The following is a 22,012-nucleotide window of genomic DNA, read 5'->3' as shown; positions in this document are numbered from 1 at the left end:
CAGGGTGCAGTGAAGTCCTGGTGCCATGAAGTTCTAGTGCATTCTTTGGAGGATTCACATAGTTAGGTATGTTCCAGGCTAGGTGTCCCTAAATGATGGAGAGGGAGCAGACATGCAGCAGTCCCATCAATGAGCAGGGATTCTGTCACTGCTTGGCTGGGTGGCCTCTGTGAGCATCAGTTCCCCTCTGTGAAGAAGGGGGCTGAACATAGATCTTTCCATTTCAGTTTTCCCATGTAAGCCGGCTGTGTAGACAAAGGGGGCATCCCTGACCTTAAATCCTGGTGGCTGCTTCTCAGCTATGGGGGGTTAGAAGTGCCTCCCTTGGTGTTTTCAGAAGCAGGAGAAGACCACAAACATAGTAGGTGTGCAGGGAATGTGACCTCCTTGCTCTGTGTCTCTTTAGCAGGGAGGAGACAGGACTTTATCTTTTATCCAGGTGACTTTCAGGGTGACACAGTGAAATGCAATACACTGTCCAGGTCACTTGCACAGGCCTAGTCTGTAGGCCTTTTCTCTGTTTTAGACATGGGGGAGAGACTGGCAAAGCAAGAGGTAGAGCCAGGTGAGCATAGCCAGCCTGTAGGGGCTCTTTGCCCCTTGCCCTCTGAGGCTGTTGGGACTCTGTCCCCAAAGGTTTATCTTGCCTTTCATGGCATCTGCTGTTCACACAGAGCCCAGGTAGCAGAGCTTAAGCTCACTCTTCCACTAGCTGAGGACTCAGTGTGGCCACAAGGGTCTGAGGCTATGAATCTGAGTTCCATATTGGTCTGAATATGGGGCCGGGCCAGTCACTGAGCCCCTCCCAGCCTCAATCTCCTCTCCTGTTTGTGGTGATATCCTTATCTGGTAGTGTTGTCCTGGGACTGGCACTGGGGTCTGTAAGACCACAGCATGTGATGGGGGACAGGTGAAACTGGTTCCCATTTCTACAGTCAGAACCCAGGACCTGAGCTGGTTTCCATGGGGCCTCCCAAGCCCCAGAAGACTGACTCTTTGTTGTACACTCTCCAAGGTTCTCCTGGCTGCAGCCTCTAGGCTGAATCACAAAGTAGAACCAGGCTCCCAAGTCTCGTTTCCAGTTTTTAATGTTTTTCTTGTAAAACCAAAAATATAAAACTGACAGGGGAATGGAAAACACGTTCTGTACAATTTATATACACGAGGTCTGTGATTTTAAAACCATGGGGGAGAGAAATAGGAAGACACATCAAGGGACTGCCACAGGGTCATGGGCCCTGGTGGGTAGCACTGAGCTCATACAGCTACTGCCCACAGCACCTGGTTCCCCCTGTGACAGTGGCCTGGCTGCCCCTGCCCAGTGCAGTGGGGCAGGAGCCATTGGCAATAGGTGAAGCAGTGTCTGTGAACTGGGCAGGCAGGTGTAGGCCTTCCTTCAGGTGTCTGTGTAGATAGGGGGAATATGACTCAGGCAGTGGTCAAAGGCCCCATTGGGGAAGAAGCTGCAGTCCTCAGGGCCGCTGGACACCACGTCTTCGGATGGCTGTGGTGGCAGTGCTGTGGGACATGGGGCCTCGGTGAGGGCCTCATAGCCTGTGAGTGAGCAGAAGAGGGTCAGGGCTTGGAAGATGGCAGAGGCTAGGCCTCAGTTGTCTTTTCCTAGCTGCTAGATGTCTGCCCAGGGTCCTCCCTCAGAAGTCCCCCTATTCCTTGGGGCCTGGGGGATGGCATAGCTGGGGAGCTGGTGGCTGGGATAGGAAGAGGATCAGGTGGAGTCCTAGGCCTTGCCCTTCAAGGAGCTTGGGGCAGCTAGGAAGACAGGCAGAGCTGGCTTGGGGCAGCCAATCCCCCAGTGCCAGACTGTGGGGCAGAATACAGGGAGAAAGAGAGGGAGACAAAAATGGGGAAAGGAGTATCCCAGTCCTATTGCAGGGTTATGCCCTTCTAGCAGAAGTGGTAGGCTCAAGGAGGGCAGACATTTGTCTAAAGTCACACTGCTTGTAAGTGGAGAAGCTGGAACTTGAAATCATATCCATCTGGCTCTGAAGACACTTGGCTCTGCCATTAGACACACTGTCCCCCAGGTGGGGTCACTGCTCAGAGGCCCTTAACTTGGGAGGGAGAGACATCTTATCCAGCCCCTGTCCCTGAGCTGCTGTCATGAATCTATGAATCTGTGTGGCCTCAGACAGGAGAGCCTCAGTTTTCCATCTGTGTATTGGGAATGGGCTGAACTGTTCCATAGTCTTCTGGCCCCACCAGCTTTGCTCAGCCTGAGATTATTTTCATCATGACAGGGAAGGCAGCTGGCAGTGAGGCAGCTGAGGGGGGCTGGATTGGGTGCTGGGGAGAGGGGAGGTGGAGGGCTGCCTCTCGCCCCCTCAGAGCTGTTTATGTCAGGTCTCGCTGCTAAACTGGGTGGATGGGGGTGGGGAGGACAAGGTCATGAGAACCAGCACTTCAGGCACAGAGCTGGTGCCCGATCACACACAAATCCATGTGTGTACAAGCACAGAGCACACATCCCCCATGAGGATGACACAGGTGGCCTGCACACAGGCCTAGCATGCACATATGTGGCACGCATCCACCCACAGATGCACATACACTGTACCCACCACTCATCTGAAAAAGCTCAAATGTACTAATATACACACACAGGTCTATGGACACAGATGAGAACCATGGGATGGTAACACAGGACGTGCAGAGAGGGGCATGTGAACATCAGCATGACGTCTGTGTGCAGATATGAGAATGTGTGCCCTTGGAGCCCCTCACACTGCCCAGAGCCACCCAGGCCATCCCTAATGCATGCAGACTTTGCTTCACATTGCAGGAAGGAGGAATAGAGACACAGACACCAGCAAGCAAACATGTACGTGATGTCACAAATGGACACACAGGCATGTGCATTTATGGTCTCGGTGCTTTCCTCTGTTTTGTCCCTCTTCCCCTGACTTTACACACTCAGTGCTACCCAAGAGCCCTCTGGGACAGAGTCACAGCTCCCTCTAGGTCTGGGCCCTTGTAGCCTCCAGCTAGGTCTGGGCCCTAAGGCTGGTTTGGGTGGGATTCAGTTTAGGGAACTCTGGGAGGTCCCACTAACCCATGTGTCACCCTACTCTGCTCAGGCCTGCCCTGCTGGGCTGAGCCTGATTCTGCTGTGGGCCACGTAGAGCCCATTCCTCTCACTGGGCTTCTCTACCCAGCCAGGGATGGGGAGACAGACCCTCTACACCTTTTACTCTCAGATCCCAGCCCCTGCAGGAGAAGGAGCAGGCCTCAAATGGTTCCTCTTCCTGGTCCTCCTGTTAACTGAGGATCAGTGTTTGTCTCAGTCCCTGATGTAGCTGCAGGGTCTACACCTGAGCTGACACACAGTAGGTGCTCAAACAACACGTGGAGTGAAGCACCAATTAGACTAAGAGCTCCAGGCTAGTTCTTCTCTGTGTCCTCAGAAACCTGCCAAAGTCAAGATACACACACAGAGCTGTGTGGGGCTGTGGCAGGAGCACCATCTACCGTCACTCGAGTGCAAATCCCAGCTCTGTGGGGCCTGGGACCTCTCTGAGCCTCTGCCCCTGCCTCTCTATGTGGGATGACTTTACCACATAGGGCTGTCCAAAGGACACAAGACACTGTGTAAAGCCCGCATCATGGGTCAGGCCTCAGTAGTTCTGGGGAAGGGAGGATCCCAGGCAGCACTCACCTGAGGCAGGTAAAGGTGCACTGAGGCTGTGGTAGCCATTGGGCCGCAGAGGATTGAAACTGTGGGCCTCCCCTGCCAGTCCGTCCCCACTGGTTGCTGGCTCTGTCGTCCGGTAGCAGTCGCCGTAGGGGAAGCAATTCTGGATGGAGTGGAAACTTCCCTGGTAGCCTGAAGGAGGATGTGGCAGGAGCCACATTAAGGAAGGGAAATGTCAGGACAGGGAAGGGACCAGGTCATCGCACAGCTCAGCCTATGTTGTCTAGTTCAGGCATTGTGGGTGTGAACAAGAGAGCACAGGGCAGAGAAAGGGCTGGGTCTCTGCCTGTGGCAGAGGGGGCACAGAGGAGGGTGAGGGGTCCCACGAAGCTGATGCTGGTACTCTGTGTGAGGGGTACCACACAGAAACTAAAGACTCCCCACACCACCCACTCACTCTTCCTTCAAGTAGTAAGCCTGGCTCACCTGCCACCAACACCCTTCCCTTGTAGGGAACACCCTTCCTGCTGTGGATGGAACAAGCACCTCTAAGAACAGGTCTCCTCCAGGCTGTACCCTGGCTAGGCCACATGGGTCACTGTCTCCTAGCTTCTCATAGCACAGCTCTCAGCACCAGCCTGCCTCCTTAGGCCCGTGTGTCTCCATAGTCCCCAAGGAGCTATGGGTGCATGAGATGCATGAGAGGCCCTTGCCAGGGCTTACCTTGAGGGCTAGGCAGAGGTGGGGGTGGAGGGCTCTGGAAGGGTGGGTACGACGGCTTGCTGGGAAGTGTGGGGAAGGGCTGGCCCCCTGGAGACTGGCCCTGAGAAGATGGTGGCAGTGGCCCCAGCCCCTTCAGTGGGCTGACCATGGGTGAGAGGAGGCTGGACCCCAACCTGGAAAGAACAGATAATGGTGAGTAGGCAGGGCCAGCAGAGGTATGGCCTCAGGGCCTCTTGCCACCTGCTGTATCGCACAATGTCAGTAGAAGTGGGAGCTGTGCTTGGTTATTTTCAAATGGGAATTACGTTTTAATTGACAGCCTGGCATCCAGGGCTGCGAGTCAGCAAGAACACAGACCATCTGCATGACCGTCAGAGTCCACAGGACAGTGTTCAAACTCCTAACTGTCCTTGCCTGCCACATGACTTTCAGGAAATGTTGTCAAGCCTTGGTTTCCCTGCAGGGTGCTGTGTTGACCTCCTGGCACTCCACAGCCCTCACTACTGAGTGCTCAGAGAGGTTGCCCAAGTTCTTCCCAGCCACATAGCTCTGACTTCATGGGTTATAATGAGGGTAAAATCAGAGTAATGTAAACAAAGCCCCCCAATACGATGCCTGAGATGTTCTTAGCCCCTCTATTAATCATCAAGATAAAGGGGAGAAAAGTTAGCAGGTCAGTCTGATGTCCAAGTTGGCCCATTTTCCTCCTGCATAGTGTATGTTGAGGACTTTCTCCTGTCTTCATCCCTGGCCATCTCTTCCCCACTTGCATACTTCCTGTGGTGGGGGTTTCACCATCTCCATTCATACAGAGCCTAAGGGATGCAGGCCCAAGACTGTGTTCTCTGGAACCTCGTGTTCTGAGCCAACGCCACAGCAAACAAGAGCTGTACAGGCACCAAGCGCCATCTAACTGAATTTCACCTCACTGTTGACTAGGCTCCTGCCTCAGGATCCCTTTCTAAACCTCGGGTCCTGCTCACAAGGGGCCAAAGTGACTTTGGGGTCAGTTGCATTTGGGGGTCTGGGACCAGGTTGAAGGCTTGAAACCTAAAATGCAAATATTTCATGCATGGTAGGAAGATGGAGAGCAAAGGCTGTCTTCGTTGTCTTGTTTGGATTTGTGGGTTTGTTCACCATCCATGCTCAAATACAGTTTCAGGTGGCCTCGCTGAGTGAGGCACCTTACGCTTGCCCACTCGGCCATAAGAGGTATTAATGGGACGGCTGTACTCACTCTTGGGGAAGCAGGACTATTATGTGATACGGGCAGGAGACTCAAAGAGAGGTGAGGCGGCCTCTGCAGCCGGGCAGGGCATCAGGTCCCCTCTGCAACTTCCAGCCTGGGTACCCTGCCATCATTGCCCTATTGTCTTCCACATGTTCCATCACTGAGGACAGGGAACAGGGTCTCTGTGCTGGGTCCCTGGCCCAGTGACTTATGCACTGAATTTACACATCACCTTAAGTTCAGGAGCCAAATCCTTATAAAGCAGGACAGGGTCTGTGCAGTACAAACTGTGGAGGGCTGGAGTCCAGCAGGGGTTCCTCACTGTCAGTTTTGGTGGAAGCTGGGTCAAGGCATGGTCTGATGAGTGGTCCCCTTCCTTTAGGCCTGCTGCATGGTGCCTGCCTTATTCCTGTCCCACGTAGGCACCCACCACCCAGCTCTCTAATGGCAGCTCCTGTGTGGAGGCCAGCTCTCGGCCCTCTAGGTTACAGGTGCCCAGCACAGGGCCTGGAATGAGGAAAACAACTGAGAACAGTAAGTGGGTTTCTGAATCAATCAGTTCCAAACCCCAGAGATGAGCAGCTGTGTAGAAGTCAGGGGACAGATCTGATGGGGAAACACATGCATTTTTAATGTTTGTTTTACTCGTCTCAACCCTGCCATAAATTCTCATTTGCCACCTTCACAGCCAGTGAAATTAAACAGAACACGACTCTAGCTGCAGCCGCCATGCAAGCGGAGCTGCCTGGCTCCACCTGGACTCTCAAGGGAAAGGAGGTCACCTGGAGTCCTTTTCTGAGCCATGCAAATGACTCCCAGATCAAATACTTGTGCTTCAATTGGAACCAATAAAAATTAACGTGAAACCTCACTGGCCTGGCAGACCAAGGGCTTCATACCTCGCACAGGGCTGGGAAAAAACCTGCCCTATTCAGCGTCCTCTCTGAGCCAGGGTAAATACATTTGGTCATGAAGTCAGGCCCTCTTAGCATATTTTTGAGTGCATCAGATAATTCTGTCAAGCTATTTAAACGTCCCAGCAAACCGCTGGGGAGCCTCAAGTGGCCAGTCCCTGTTGACTTTGGCAGGAAGGGGAGGCTGAAGGCCCTTCCCTCCCCTCTCTCTTCAGAAGATGAAAAAAGAAACCCATTCAGGCTAAGCCTGGGACTGGTGTCAGGCACGAGGACCCTTCTCTCCTGCAACCAAGGGGCCGGGCGCTTGGCCGGTGGGGATGACGAGAGCCCACTCTGCAAGCAGGGGTGGGCAGGTGGGCTGGGAGTCCTGTCTTGTCATCACTCTGCCTCTCACTGCAGGAATTCTTGATGGGCACTTATGCCAGGCGACAGGCAGGTGACGAATGAGGCTGAGCAGAGAGCACAGGCCCAGGTAGGAAGGGCCTCTGTGGTTTCATTTTTTTTGGTTGGAGATGTTGGAGGCTGGCTGGTGAGTGAGCAGGTGGCCTGAGCTGGGGGTGAGTGGAAGGTACAGGCTACTGTCCAAGGAGTCTGTACTGGGGGACACAAACAATGCCAGGCATGCGTGGCTATCCTCACCATGATCCTAGAATAGGGCATTCAATGCTTTTTACTGAGGAAGAACCTGAGGATCAGGGAGAGCCCGGGTTGCTAGGTCCCTCTTTCTTCATGGTTGTGTGCTCACTCACAGTCATGATCTTCCCTAGCTCCGCCCACACCCCTCTGTTCCCTGGGGCCTGTCCCTGGTGCCTCTTCCTCTCCAACTCCTGCTCAGCCTGTGCCACCATTGCCTTCTGGGTGTTCTTCCTGCATCCCACCCTGCCCAGACTCAGGCTGTGGTCCTGCACCCACACTCCCTCCAGCCTGTGTCCTCCTCCCCAAACCTGACCACATGGCTATCTCATACCCTTCAGGACATCCTATCACTGACTTTGTAGTCTAGGCGCAGCAGCCTCACTCCAGCTTGTCACCCACAAGATGGCTGGGCATGTAGGCTGCTAGTGTCCCTATTGCCCCTTCCCCCAAACTGACCAATGACCCAACTCTGTTTTACCTTGGAGCCTGGCTTAGCAGGCAGGCTCCAAGAGGTCCTCTGGGTTTCCACAGCCCTTTCTGCCACCTTACTCAGAATACCACCTATGTGGCCAGTCCGCAGCTTGACTCCCGCACCTCAAGAGGCTGTTGCAGGTTGGAGCCAGCAGTGGCTCCCCATTGGGCCTGCCCTGCCCTACTCACATGGCTTAATAACTGACACTGAAGGAATGAACAGATGAACGAATGACAGGAGTGGCCCAGGTAGGAGCAGTGGGCCAGGCTGGTCCCAGGTGTGTGCTTGTCAAGGTCAGTGCTACAGTCTTAGGGAGGAAGGGCAAGGAAAAAGGGAGGCTCTGGGGCCGGGTCTTAGGCAACAAATTTGATCAAGTCACTGTGGTGATAAGCGAAGATAATCATGTGCAAGGGAGAGATTTCAGCAGTGTGAGGAGCCAGCAGTGAGCACATTCATCATGTTTAGTCAATGAAGTGGCCACAGTGAAAGCCACACTGAATGTAGGAGAGGTGGCCCTCTCTGCAGTGACCCTGCATTAAGGTGCCAAGGCAATTCTGCAAGCCCAGCCATAGCCACAGCTGCAGTGACCAGAGGTGGAGTGAGGGCCAGGCCAGCCTCTTTAGAAGGGCAGTGGGAAGTCTGCTCACCAAAGGCATGAAGAGGCCAGGGAGAAGATAAGGGAGGCTCCAAGGGGGTCTGGGTATGTCAGAACATGGGAGGAGCCCCTGCATTCTTCCAGGGCCCTCAGTAGGGAGCAGATAGTGGGTATCCAGAAGCCTGGGTGCCAATACTCCCTGCCTCTAAAGGCCGCTGGGAGGCACCGATGACATCGTGCATGGACGTGTTTGGTACAGAGTGCAGTACGCAGCATGAGTTCCCTGAACATGGGCTATTGTCATTATCATAACCAGGTGGCGTGTGATCTCTCGCTCGCCTCCCCTGTAGGTGGCCACATATCTTCCGAGGACTGGCTTGGGGTACATACCCGTCCCTGGTGCTCTCCGCTGTGGGCAGAGAGGACAGATGGTGGTGGGAGCTTGTGGTGGCGTCCAGTGGGTGGAGTCTGGAAGAAACATCATGCGTGGGGGGCAGGACCCCAGAAGCAAGCCCATTATGGGGCGTGATGGAACCAGGATACACACCTGTGGGGAACCAAACAAACATTACTGGGCTTTGGCTATTCCCTAGGATAGCTGTGACCAGGCAAGAGTGGTGCACATCTGCTATGAAGATAGAACAAGATGGACAATGAGGAAGGTTGTATTAATAGAGATTCAGGGATCAAACAAGGAAAGCAATGGCCCCACTCTGCTTGCCTAAAGGGCTGTGTCCAGGATGCAGCCCCCTGTGATGGCAGAGGTGGGCTGGCAAGACGCTATCAGAGGTACAAGTTGGTTACACATGTGTGTGGGGGAGTTTAGATGGAGCAGGCTGCCTCACATCTCTATGGGGCTGCCTGGAAATGCAGGGGATTGCTCTATATATCCCCAGAAGCAGGTGGAGACCATGGAACAAAGAGAAACATAAATGAGCTTAGGCCTTGGCAGTGGTAAGCAATGTTCCTGCAGGGCACTGCACTGCCTGAAAGTAAAAGAACCATCATCTTCAGAGGTGTACAAGCAAAGCCTGGAGGTCCACTTTGAACAGTCCCAAAGACAGCATGACTACTCCAGCTGGCTGGAAAAAGTCCTGAGAAGGGCTGCAATGGGTGGTTGTCTAGCCTGAACACTACATAAAGTTCTCAAGTGAAGATAGTCAGCCGTGCTCTAGCCTCAGATTCTAAACCTGCAGGAAGCACTTGCAGGGGGAACCAACGTTTGTCTCCTCCACCCCTTGTTAAGACAAGGGGCTAACAAACCAGTGGGACACTAGATCAGAGTCATTAGGTTGATCCAGAGGTCAGCAGAGGGGCTGGAAATCATGGAGGCCAGAATCCCCAAATGCCTTCAGCAAGGAACCCCAGACACAGGTGGGAATGGACCCCTGCTCTGGGATGGAGCCTGAGAGAGCACAGCAAGGGCTACCTGTGTTTGAAGCTTCTTATTTTCTCTGAAAAAACAGGGTTGATTTTGCACTCCCTGTTTAACTTTGCTGTGTTTGTGTGAGCAGAAGCTGCCATTGTGTTCCCTGAGGTCAGAGCATCAAGGTGATGCCTGGAGGACTCTGGCCCCAGGGCTGTGCTCCAGGCTGTGTTGGTGCAGTGTCCATTCCCACTGGTCATTGACCTCCAATCCCAGTCCCAGTCAGTTGTTACCTTTTGAATGTCTTTGGTCATTATAGATCCAGACCCATGATTTTTATCACCCCATAAGGACCAATCTGAGAACCTATCAGGTTCCTTCAAGGATGGGCTGAGGAAGGAACTTTACCTGCTCAGCTGGCTTGGGTTCCAAGGCTAGCTCATCCCAGGCTGGTGCTTCTGGACCAGGCCTGCAATTCAGGAAGCTGCTGCAGGGAACTGGCAGGATTGGGGCAGATACTACAGGCTCAATGCCTTAGGCAGCATGGCAGGGAGCAAGGAAAGGGAAATTGCTAGAGTCAGCAACAGGGAGCAGTGGGGACTGTGGCAAAATGAGGAGAATCTGCCCCTAAAGGCTTTAACTGCTGAACACACAACATTCTACATCTCCTGGCGGGCAAGGACACTCTCTCACTAAGTCCTCCCAGGAGACAGGCTAGGTACAGCAAGATGAAAGCTGAAGGCAAATCTTCACAGTTATTACTACTTTTAACCAGGAAAGTCCTGAAAAGGAATGGATACAGCAACCTCAGAAGCACCTCTGACCATGGTTGCAGCTGTGGGTTGCCGTGATGAAGCTACACTAGAAATCCTACTCTTAAACCACCAGTTGCCATTGAGTGACTTACTGTGCGTCAAGCCCTTTCTCCACATCTGGGGTCTGCCCATCTCAGTAACGGTCAATGGGGAAGATAATGTGTTTCCATCCAAGACAGAGAAACTCAATCTTGACAAGCTGTGTGACCTGCCCAAAGTCACACAGTGGGTAGCCAAGCAGGTTTTCCCCTGGGTAATGCAGAGTTAAGTCCATTTAAGGACAGGTCCAGGATCTGCAAGGGATCTGCTCAGGCTGGGGTCTGGATGTTCAGCAAGGGCCTCAGCTCTGCTGTAGGCTTCACACTGGCCAGCTGAAACCCCAGGTCCTGGGCAGGTCCTGAGCACCCTCCAGCTCCCCACCCCAGGGACCTCTCCCCACAGGGGCAGCACTGCTGTCTTTCCATCTGCTGCCTTTCCTGGCTCCTCATCGTCTGGGCGTGCTCATGTGGGCACCTGAAGGGGATGGTCGTGTACGGAGCCTGGCAGGGTGCTACTCAGTCACACCACTTAGCACTCTCCTTGGCACCTCCTCTTCTGCCATCTTGAACCAATCTGGGGGGCTGACAGCTGGGATGGCCTTGAATCTTGCTAAGTCCCTCAGCCATACTGACTTCATGCTTCTCACGTCCTCACTGCCCATCACCGTATCCTGGGTCTGCTGAAGATGGGCCTGCCAGATAAGTACCCAGGGTTTCCTCTACAGAGGAGGGACACCTGTAGGAGCCTCCCATAATCACACAGTGACGATCAATGTCACTGCTCCAGTTCCTCCCCTCACCCTTGTGTCCTAGACTCTTCTATTCTGACTCTTCCAGATTCTATCCTCTGCCTTCGCTGCCGCCTTGGTCCATATTCCTGTTGGAATAGCCCACTGAGGCTGGACATGCAGCAGTGGCCGGATGTGAGAACTGGAGAGGCCGAACATGTGAACAGACAGTGGGGTAGGGAGGAATGAATCAAAGGATTGTGAGGGACTGTGGGAGTAGGAACCCTGGGCCTGCCCAGCTTCCCCCAAAATGCACCACTTCAGGCTATAAAGCAACGTCATCAATCATCAGCTGTGAGTGCTTAACCTCTGGCCCTAACATCTGTTTCCAACTGTTGCTTGGGCATCTGTCGTGTGGTCCATAGAGGGCTGGCAAGTCCAGCATCCTGGGTTTGCCTGGCTGCTCCTTTCTCCCTGACTACAGTGGAAGACAGGGACCCACACAGGGGCTAGTATACAGTAGGTGCTCAGGATGGCATGGGAGTGGCACCAGCAGCACAGGCAGAAGACTATTCAGTTAAGAACACAGCCTTTGGCAGTAGGCTAGGTTTAGGTCCTGCTCTGCCCCTTCTGGCTGGGAAGGGTATGCACCTTCTGAATCAATGTGAATAGCTGGAGTTAAAACGGGCAAGGACAGGCTCTCAATAGCTGCTGGGACATGTTCTCCCATCTGTCCTCATAGCAGGCCTGGGAGGGAAACTGAGGCACAAAGCACTGAGGAAGATTCTACTTCCTCACTGTCTGAGGGCCAGAGCAGCAGGTCCTGAAGGCCTGGGATTGACCTGAGGCCTTTCCACTTTGACGTCACCTTGGAGATTGAATGAGATGGTGTTTGGAAAGAGAATGGTTCCTGCTGGCTCTGCTCCTCTCCCAGGGGCCAACCCTGCTGATTCTCTGGATGACCTTGGGTTAGTCCTTATGCCCAGCCTGAGTCTTCTCAAGGTCCACCAACCCAGGACACTAGCCCCGGGCTGATGTTCCAAATCATGGCAGCCCCTCTCTTGCACAGACAAGAGAAGCCGCTACTTGGGGTCCAGCAGTTAGGACCAGCCTCTGGGAGATGGCGCTAGAAACATTCTCATCCCTGGGCTGGCACATCTTTATGGTCCATTGTAGCCCTGCTGTTTCAGAATTCTGGCCCTGTGAGAAGCTGCCCATGGTGGAGGGGCCCCTGGCTGAGGGGGGAAGGTACAGCCCTTCTCTATGGTGCCCATCCCTGGGGCGTCCTTCCCTGGTGAGCCTGGAGAAAGGGTGAACACCAGCTCTTCTAAGGCTGCTGGGTGAGGGCTCTGGCAGATTTAAAAATCTGCTGCTACTTCAGTGTTGAGGGAGAAGAATAAAATTAGAAAATAAAAAATGGTTAAAATAATTCAAGAAATCCCACAGGGTGCGTAGAGCGCTCTGCTCTGAGGCTGTGGTTTCTTTAGGGGAGTTGGGGGCAGAACACAAGAACTGTCAGCTGGATCCAAAGGCCACGCTGCCCTTATCTGGACTGCATTCCCAAGTCAGGAGGCCAGGAATCCTTGCTGTGACTTGAGTCTGTGCAGCTGCTGGGAGGGAGGCACAGGCTTCCTCAACTGGACCAGAAGCTTAGAGTGTTAGGCCAGATTGGGCCTGCAGTGTCCTGGGGCTCAGGGAGCCCCATCTCTGGGCCACAAGGTTCAGTGGCAAGGAGGAAGTGGTTTGGCCAAGCAGCCTACCCTCTCAGAGCCTTGGTTCTCTCCTCTTGTGCTAGGGATTAATCAGGACTTCAGGCTGAGGCAGGGGGCAGAACAGTTGTTTCTTTAAGGCAGTTCCTCTCTGCAGGTGACCTGGCAGATGACCACAGGCAAGAGCCAGATCTTACACCCCGGGGCCACAGCCTTTCTTCACAATGTTTGGGGGCACCCCAAACACCTGGTTCTGCAAGTAACCCATGCTGGGTGCTAGAGACCCTGGGATGCCCCAGAGTTGCTTACAGTCCCATTCTGGTGAGTGAGTCAGACAGGAAACAGTGATAGCCCAAAGAAAGACTTCCTGGAGGAGGGGACAAGAAGGCAGGTCCTGAGGGCAAGGGATGAGCCATCTTGGTGAGGTGAGGGGAGAGAGCTGGTACACAAGACTTGGAGTACAAGGGAGCAGACAATGGCCAAAGAACACGTCCAATGTGCTAAGATGGGGGCAAGAGGACACCAGGAAAGGCCCAGAACAGGCCTCAGAGGCCAGTCTGAGGGGGTATGGGCTTTACTCCACGGGCACTGGGGAGTCATGGAGGAGTTGAGGGAGTACCCACTTAGAAGAACTGCAGGGAGAAGGTGGATTGAAAGGAGGGAGCAAGAAGTAGAGGCAATAAGTCCAGAGGAGTGGGTGCCCTGAAACAGGTCATGCCCATGTGGCCTGGGGCCCACAGAACATCACTGTCCTCCTACAGGGATGCTTGGCAGAGAAAGGACTTCCCTGACTATGCTCTGGTCATACCCCCAACTCACATACCTGGGAGCAGCTCCTGGCCCAGGGTACAGCCACCCTTTCCATCACTGGCAGCCAGTTGTGTGGACGCATGGAGCTGTTGCAGGGCCAGACACTCAGTCAGGGCTTCAGCCTCAGCATCAGGGCCTGTGTGCAGCTGGGGAGCAAGCACAGGGAGGGATGTTAGTGTGAGACCACCTTCTCACTGCTCACTTTAGGGGACAGGGCAGAAGGTCAGATGCCCCAAGGCAAGACCCTCTTCACTACACTTCAGTTTCCTCATCTGTAAAATAAACTAATGCACACGGCGAGGATCATGTTAGTTCAGGTATTCTGAGAAGCAGGTACCAAGATGGGATTCAGCACACAGGGATTTTACTATGGGAAGCACCAATGTGAGAGAATAAGCAGCAGCCAGGAAGGCTAACTCACCAGCCCAGGAAAGGACAGAGGAGAAGGAGCTGGGGGAGCTCCCAAAGCTGGGAGTCAGTCCTGTGTCTCTTAGGAGGGATCTGTGGTCCCTTAGGGCTACACCATCACTGGTTGAAAACAGCTGGCAGGAGGCACAATGCCAGGAGGGGTGGCCAAGCCCGGCAGTCAGGCCTTCACAGCTGCCATCAGGAATAACTGTCGTGGTAGGAGTGAAGACCAGCAGACGTCCAGCGCCTTTCCCTCCTCCCCTCCTCCATCGTTCTTCCCTCACTGTGCAAGGGTAGTAGAAAGAGACTGGGGCTGGACCCAGAAGATCTGGGTTCAAATTCCATCCCACATCTCATTCCCTGTGTAATACTGGACAAATAACCTTCTTACCCACCCTGCCTATAAAACTCAACAGTGATCACCTCCTGCCTCTGCCTGCCCTCGCCTGCTGTGACCAGTGGTAAGGTGATGGGTAAAAACATACTGTGTGAAGTATGAGCAGGGCTGGCTGAGTTCCAGCTGCCTGAGTTTCACAGTCACATGACAGGGGGTCAGATGGATCAGTGTATGGATCTGAGTTGTCTGGCTAGTAGCAAGCCTGGGCTGGGATGTACCCCATAGCCCAAGCCAGGCTTTGGCCAACTCCCTTTGGCTATTCCCAAACCTCAGAACATCTTCATCTTTCCAGAAGAATCCAGAATGGGGACAGGGTAGAATCCTTGGGACACTGGGAGGAAAAGGACAGATATCTGTATGAGAGGGGCTAATTCTCCCAGGGAAATCCCAAGGCTTGGCTGTCAGAGCAGGCGGTCTTGGAGACTAGCTTGTCCAAGTGTTCATTTAACCCAGGATGGGGAACGAGAGAGCCTTGTTCCATGTCTCTGGGCAGCTGAGAGTCAGCCCTGAGGGGTTTCCCACCCTCCCAGGCCAGAGCCCCAGATTCAGACTGGGGAAGGCATGCCTGCCTCTTGCTGGGCTCTCAGCGCCTGACCCGGCAGCTGTTTTCCATGTAAATGAAGTTTCTGGCAAAAGAGAGCCAAGGCATGTTCCTGCAGACCGCAATGTCGATGGGATTAGGAGCAGCAGGAGAGGAGAATTAAGGAAGAAAAGCATTTCTAATTCTCTCTGAAACGCAGCAGGGCTGCCAAGGACTTGTCATAATACAAGGGTCGCTTTACCCAGAAAGATACATCATCCCAATGGCTCTAATGGATGCTTATTGTTGGGAAGTTTGCAGATCTGCGGCTGAGTCCCTGGAGGCTCTGTGTGAGCCAAGTATGGGGCCTGGGAAAACCAGGGCGGGATTCCGATCCTCGGGCACCGGTCTCTGGTGTGCTTGGGACAGAAGCCTCCCTGGCATGGAGCCCCAGTCAACTGAAGCCTAGACCACTCCTAGCTCCACTCAGGCCTTTCTACCTGAGAGCAGCATTGGAGCCCAGCTCTGGAGACAGAAGGTCTGAAATGGGGTCCTGGCTCTGTCCCTCCCTAGGCTGCATGACTCTGGGCTGATCTGATTCCTCTCTGAGCCTTAAGTTCCTACATTTCTGAAAGTGGGAATGAAATCAGTCCTCACTGCTAGGATCCCAGGGAGGACTAAGTGACATACGTTATGTGAAGGAACAGGTCCAGCGCCTGAGCTGTGGAGGCAACTGGGTTGAAGCCCAGCGCCTCTTCTCAGGGTGAATATGGAGGTGGTGGCTTCAACAGCGAGCTCACTGTGCATGCTCTGCACTGTGCATGCTGAAGATGAAAATCCACACTCCAAGTCCAGCCGTCCTTCCCCACCATGAGGCCCAGATGCTCCCAGCTACCATTCCCTGTCTACCCCATCCATGGGACAGAAGCGGTCTGCTCTCTCTGTCTGTAGCCTGTGTTGTTTTACTCACAGCTGAATCTGTGGTGCACTGAATAGGGCTTGGAATATAATGTATGCTCCATACATTGGGCTGAACAAATTAATAGGTTTTTTTGCCCCTTATCTTCTGGCCATGCTGAAGTCCCCTGGCCCGCCACTGAGCTTCTCTTCACCCCTACAGCCTTACTGGTACTTGAGTAATCCACTGCCAAGGCACCTGGGAAATTGAGTTTCCCCATGTCAGAAGGATCTACTTCACACTTTTGTTCTGTCCCCCTGTGTACCCTCTTGATTCCAAACAGAACCCACTGCTGGCTTTCCCCTGTAAACCTGCCTCCTTCTCAGTTCTCTGTCCTGGCCAAAGGGCACTACCATCCTTCCTGCCTCCCAAGTCTGGTCCTGGGGTGCCTGCTTTCTCTGCCCTGCCTGGCCCCTCTTCCACCACCCCTAATTCTGCCCTGGGTGGCTTCTACAGTATCCCTTGCTCCCAGCTCTGGCTCCTGTCTTGCATTTCCCTCCAATCACCCATTCTCCTCATGGTCCTGGAGGCACCTCTCCAGGTGACATGTCCCTTCTCTGCTTAAGAACTCCTCCAATAGCACCACCTATCCTCAGGACATAGTCTAACTCCTGAGCAGGCCTTTGAGCCTGTGGTGGCTGTCCAGTCATAGAAACAGCATGCACCATTGGCCTTGCCCATGCCATGGGCATTGGGCTCCAGTCCTTGCTCAACTCTAGTCACTCCAGGGAGCTCTTCTGGCCTGAAGAGCTCCATCTGGCCCGCACTGCCTCAAGACAAATGACAGTACACACCAATTTCTGTTGTGAATCTGTGCCAGACACAGGATACAGGCTCAGTTCCGAATATATGTTCATTCCTTCAATCCTGTCCTATGAAGCGAGCCCTTATTCCTCGCCCTTCCCGGTGATGAGCAGGATGAAGAGGCACAAAGGACCTTGCCAAGGGCCACTAAGCTAGCAACAGTGAGCCCTGCAGATGGTTCTAGAGCTCATATTACCAACTACTGTCCTCTGTGGCCCCCAGTGCTATTTCTCTCACAGACCCTTCTGCTTCTATGTTAAGGCCCCCTTATCTATACCCCTGACTACTCACACACCCCTGCTGTCACCTTTCTTGTACTATACTGAGTCACCTTTGGATGTCTGCCTCTCACCATTGAAGTGGGCACCATGCCTTTCCTGTTGTGCACCCATGATGCCTAGCACAGGACTAGATGTCACTGTTGATGAAGGGAGGGCACTCGGACAGTTTGTGTGTGGGGGTGAGTGTCGAGCTAGCTGGGATGAAGAAATAAGGCTGTGGGTCAATGGATACACTTGAGGACTGGGTGGGAAGCAGATGGATGGACAGATGGATAGTTGGACAGTGGTATTCACAGGTATGTGGATAGGTGAGCACACTAAGGTAGTGTGGGTACCTGGCCTGACTCTAGATAAGTGGCTGGGACAGCAGGGGTGTCTGCAGAGGTGGGCCTGGCTGGGAGGCCATCTTACCTTCTTACGCACCTGCTGCTCTTTGGCTGAGTGGGCCTTCACATGCTTGCGGAGGGAGCTGGGGTCCGTGTAGCGCTTGGCGCAGCCAGGGATCTGACAGGCATACGGCTTCTGTAACATCAGAGGGGCGTGGGAAGCTGGTGAGGGGCCATCTCTCAGGGAAAAAAGATCCCCTGTGTGACCACTTATAGGGAGGATGAGTGGGTAAGGGGCAGGCTGCAGGCTGCAGGCTACAGGGGAGGGGAAGGCACTTGGCCTGGGAGTGAAGGAGGGGCTTTTTGTCCCCATTCTACCAGCATGCTGGGACCTCAGGTGAGCTGTGTCCCCTTGTGGACTCTCATTTTTCTCCTCTGCAAAATGGGGCTGAGTTCTAGGGGTTCTTCCCTGAGAAAAGTGTCCCTGTGTTGCACAGCTGCAAAGCAGCAATGAATGAGCAGAGGAGTCATGTGACAGGCTGTCCTGGCCAGGAGAGGGAGAAGGAAGACAGGGACAGCATGACCAGCCTGGGACTGACCATACCTGGCTGATAAGTCCAGATAGCCTATGGAGGTCTTCTGTCTAAGACCCATGGAAGGTCAGAAAGGAGCTGGCCTCAGATAGCCAGGGCCAGGTGGCTGGGGACTGTGCCCTTTGCATGGGCGTGGGCCTGCCTTTCTCTGGGGCCCCCCACTGCTCCTCTAAAGGATAAGCAGGAGATCCCAAGTCATCTCCACTGTGTTTGTCTGGACTCCTGCCCCAGGTTTCACCCTGTCCCCAGCCTCTAATCTCCTTCCTGTGTACATCCAGGGTCTTGTTTATGAGCTGGCCATGCTCTGCCCTCTATAACCCCCTCATGGCTCCCTGGCATTCAAAACACAGGCCATCCCATCACTGTGGCCTTTTGAGGTTGGGGCCTCCTCCACTCTTCACCCCTCCTCTGCCCTCATCCCCACTCCATCTTACCCCACCATGGGACCCCCTCACCTCTCAAATCCAGTCCATGTCCCCTGCTCTCTAAACCTTCCTCGAATCCTCCTCTTTCCACAGGCCTGGATTTCCTGCCAACAGCCCTGCCCACCCTGGGCTGCCGAGCCTGCCCAGCGTCCTTCTTCTCCACCAGGGCAGGGACCAATCTGATTCAGCCCAGGTCTCAGGAGACCAGGGCAGAGGACCCATGACTCTTAATTGAATTCTGATCTACTCAGGGGCTTCCACAAGAGCCTGCTACTACTGGTGCTGGAAGTTCATGAGACCTCCTTTTTTTTTTTTTTTTTTTTTAACATATCAAGGGATCATGTGCCCTCCTGGAACTACAGAGAACGAAAGAGTGTTGGCAGGAAATGACACCTCTTAGGAGTGAGTCCCAGGGACTGTGTCCTGTCAGACAAATACCCCCAAACCTCGAGGCCACTCTACCCCTGCCACATTGCAGGGAGGTTGGGAGAGGTGTCTATGGCCCAGGGACCTCACGGGGAGGGGAAGCAGAAAGAGACAACCATACCTTGGAGCTGTCATGGAGGGTTTCCAGGTTAAAGAACAGAGGAGAGCAAAAAGAGAGAGTCAGTGATGAGAAGTTTTCTGGGCTGACAGTAAGGCAGGGGCAGGAACGGGAGGCCTGCCTCAGATTGCCCGATGCCTGCCCCACACACATTCTCTCTCACACACGCACACGGCCCCTCTCATGGGCCCTGACCCCCACCCCAACACACACACTCGTCTCCCTTACTATGGACCTTGAGCTGGCCCCAAGCCTTGTCCCTCGGGAACTCTGATACAAATCCTCACGCTTTTGGCAAAAAGCAAACAAACAGAGCTCCACGTAGCAGACATACTCTCCTGGAAACAGGGCAGCAAGGCCCATCTCCATGTTTGTTTTTCTAGGGCTTGACGTGTATAGAACATTCCTCAGGCCCAACTCCCCCTAAACCCTCAGGAAACCTTGTGGCTGTCCCAAGACAGCAGCCAAACCCCAGGCCTGGAGTCCCCACACAAGCTCCAAGACCAGGGCTGCTCCGTTCCTCTCAACAAGGCTACTTGTCGTGTGTGGATGACCACTGTGGCTCACAGAGCCCCTTCGGCCTGTGCTCAGAGGCCAGCTCCTCTCTTGAGCACTCTCTGGGTACAGCACTCTGTTAATTCCCCTCTGAGTCTCACATCACCCCAGGAGAGTTAGCCTCACTTTGTGGAGGACAAAATGGAGGCCCACACTGCGCCAGCAAGAGTATGCATGTGCCCCTGTTAAATCACCTCTTCTCTGCAGTCCTGAACTGAGTGGGGAAGTAGGCAACAGAGAGATTATCACCCCCATCCTGCTGATGAGGAAACTGAGGCCCAGAGCAGGAAGGTGGCTTATTGATTTCACACTGGGACCTGTGGCTGCCAGGGCTCAAACTCTAAACTGGCTGTGTGGCACATGGTAGGATTTGGTTGGCATTTAGTTTGTGAGCAACAGGACAGGAAAAGAAGTGCTTTTCCTATGCAGGAAAAGAAGGGCCAACCCCATTCAGGCCTCCACATTTGCCACTTCAGCAACCTTCCTCCTCCACCCCTTTTTTGCAGTACTGGGGTTTGATCTCAAGGCCTCACGCTGGCTAGGTAATCAATCTACCACCCGAGCCATGCCTCCAACCCTTTCTGCTTTTAAGTTTATGCCTGGGCTGGCCTGGACTGCAATTCTATTTCTGCTTCCCACATAGTTGGGATGACAGTGCATGCTACCATACCCAGCTTGTATTGGTTGAGATGGGGTCTCACTAGCTTTTTGCTAGCTAGGATTTCAGGCATGAGCCACTATGCTTGGCCCCCTTCTTCTTCTTGAGAGGCAGATCTTTCACCTTTGAGGGAACCGAGGTCCAGAGAGGGTAGGTGGCTCTCCTCAGACTTCTGGAGCCAGAGGTCAGAATCAGTGCCCAGGCCTGGTTCTCTCATCTGTTCACAAACACTTTCCTGCCCATGGAGGACTCCACAGTCTCTGATGCTAGGAGAACATGGCTGGGTCCCTTCTGGAAAACAAGGTGCTGCCTTGCATGGTGTCTGCCCACTGGGCTTTTGAGGAGTTGGGGGTGGGACAGTGGAGCAGCACCAAGCTGCCTGTGCTGTTTATGTAGTGAGCAGGGTGCAAGTAGGGTGCTGGGCTTCATAGATGCACCTCCCAGAGTTCCCAGGGACCCCTTAGGGAAACGAGGCCTAGGCTAACTCTGTGGACTTGTTTCTGTGCATGCCTTGACCTAGTCCTTGGAGCTCTGTTCACACACCAAGTGAGGCCAGAGGCATGTTGCTTTGGGGCTGGGTCCAGGAAATGCAGTGAGTCGGGAGGGAGGGGATAAGCAGGGTAGGCAACAAGAGGCCTGTGGGGACCTGTTCCACAGGCCTGGGATGTATGGAGAGGGTCAGAGGCCGGCAATGTCAGGGCTGCCTTGTGGTCCCTGGTAGATATACTGGGGATCCTGAGGCACAAACCATAGCTCTCAGGATCAAAGTGTTAAGGACCCCAGGGTGGAGAAGGTAACCTAGGGGCTAGGTATTTGTTAGAACAATTCCTTGCTCAGGTCCCAGAATAGCCTTTGACAAAGAAGCCTGGAAGGGGAGGGGAGCCGGGTTCGGGCTGGGGACAGGATTGTTTCTTGCCATCCTAAGAGGGAAATTCTGCTCAGCTTTGACCCTCCAGCGTGGCTGCCACAATAGCTTTTCCAGCAAAGAGTACTAGACTTGGAGTATGACAGCCTGGGTGTGCATTCCAGCTCCACCACTTGCCTGCTATTGACAGGGAAATGACGCAGTCTGAGTCTCAGCTTCATTTACAAAATGGGAACAGTGGCCCTTATACTTGAAGCAGGCATGTGATACTGTGGGGGGTGGTCTGGCTCCATGAGTTCCCTGCTGTTTTCTGCCCCATCCCTTTTCTGAGTCTATTTTCCCAGCTATAAAGTACAGGGCTTGGGCCAAAGAGTGGTAAGTGTACTTTCAGCTTTGACCTCTGCTGGTTCATGGCTTCCAACTTAGACCTCTGTTTCCTCATCTGTGTACTAGATAGGCTGGGCTAGACAGCCACTCAGATCTCCCAGCCTCATTCCCTGGCTCCCCAAACATCTGTAGAGGAGCAGAGAAGTAAGCCTGGGGCCCAGATGTGGATTCTGGCTGCAGACCTCGGTTTCCTGCTGCACACAGGGGCTAAGGTCCTCCCAAGGCATCTGCCACCTCGCCCAGGGCCTTTGACTGGAATGAGGCCTGCGTTTGAGTCAGCTCTGCTACTGCTCTGTCGCTGTCCAGTCATGAGACTGTGAGCAGGTACCGATTCCCTAAGCCTGCTTCCCTCTTCTGTCAAATGGGTCAGGAACCCTGAGGGTAGGGCAGTGTGTACACAATATTTTAGAGATAACTCTGTTAATCACTGAGATCTTGATGCACATGGGGAAGGCTTGGACCCACTTGGGTAGAGCTTCGGGTTATCCACTGTCTGGCACAAATGGGGCAGGGGGTGGGGAGAGAGGGGAGGAGCGGAGAAGGGTGATTGAAACAAATGCAGGCACCCAGAGGCTGAGTTGCTCAATCTTACATGCCACCCACCT

The 22,012-nt window shown here is 53.8% G+C and overlaps 1 protein-coding gene across 3 annotated transcripts in view; it reads right to left on the bottom strand.

Annotated features, from left to right (window-relative positions):
• Nucleotides 1-1,080: 1,080 nt before the first annotated feature.
• Nucleotides 1,081-22,012, bottom strand: part of Glis1 (GLIS family zinc finger 1) — a 207,756-nt gene continuing 186,824 nt past the window's right edge. For 2 of the 3 annotated variants that reach the window (XM_074080056.1, XM_074080054.1), the window contains exons 6-11: nucleotides 17,466-17,576; nucleotides 13,700-13,832; nucleotides 8,611-8,767; nucleotides 4,373-4,545; nucleotides 3,674-3,841; nucleotides 1,081-1,554 (exon numbers count right to left, since the gene is read on the bottom strand). In XM_074080056.1, coding sequence (XP_073936157.1) covers nucleotides 1,397-1,554; nucleotides 3,674-3,841; nucleotides 4,373-4,545; nucleotides 8,611-8,767; nucleotides 13,700-13,832; nucleotides 17,466-17,576 — 900 coding nt within the window. In that variant the 3' untranslated portion in view covers nucleotides 1,081-1,396. The remainder of the gene's footprint in view (nucleotides 1,555-3,673; nucleotides 3,842-4,372; nucleotides 4,546-8,610; nucleotides 8,768-13,699; nucleotides 13,833-17,465; nucleotides 17,577-22,012) is intronic. The other variant, XM_074080055.1, reaches the window with a different exon arrangement.

Source organism: Castor canadensis, chromosome 7, assembly GCF_047511655.1.
Source record: "Castor canadensis chromosome 7, mCasCan1.hap1v2, whole genome shotgun sequence".
Classification (NCBI taxonomy): Eukaryota; Metazoa; Chordata; class Mammalia; order Rodentia; family Castoridae; genus Castor; species Castor canadensis.
This window is presented reverse-complemented; position numbering and strand designations above follow the sequence as displayed.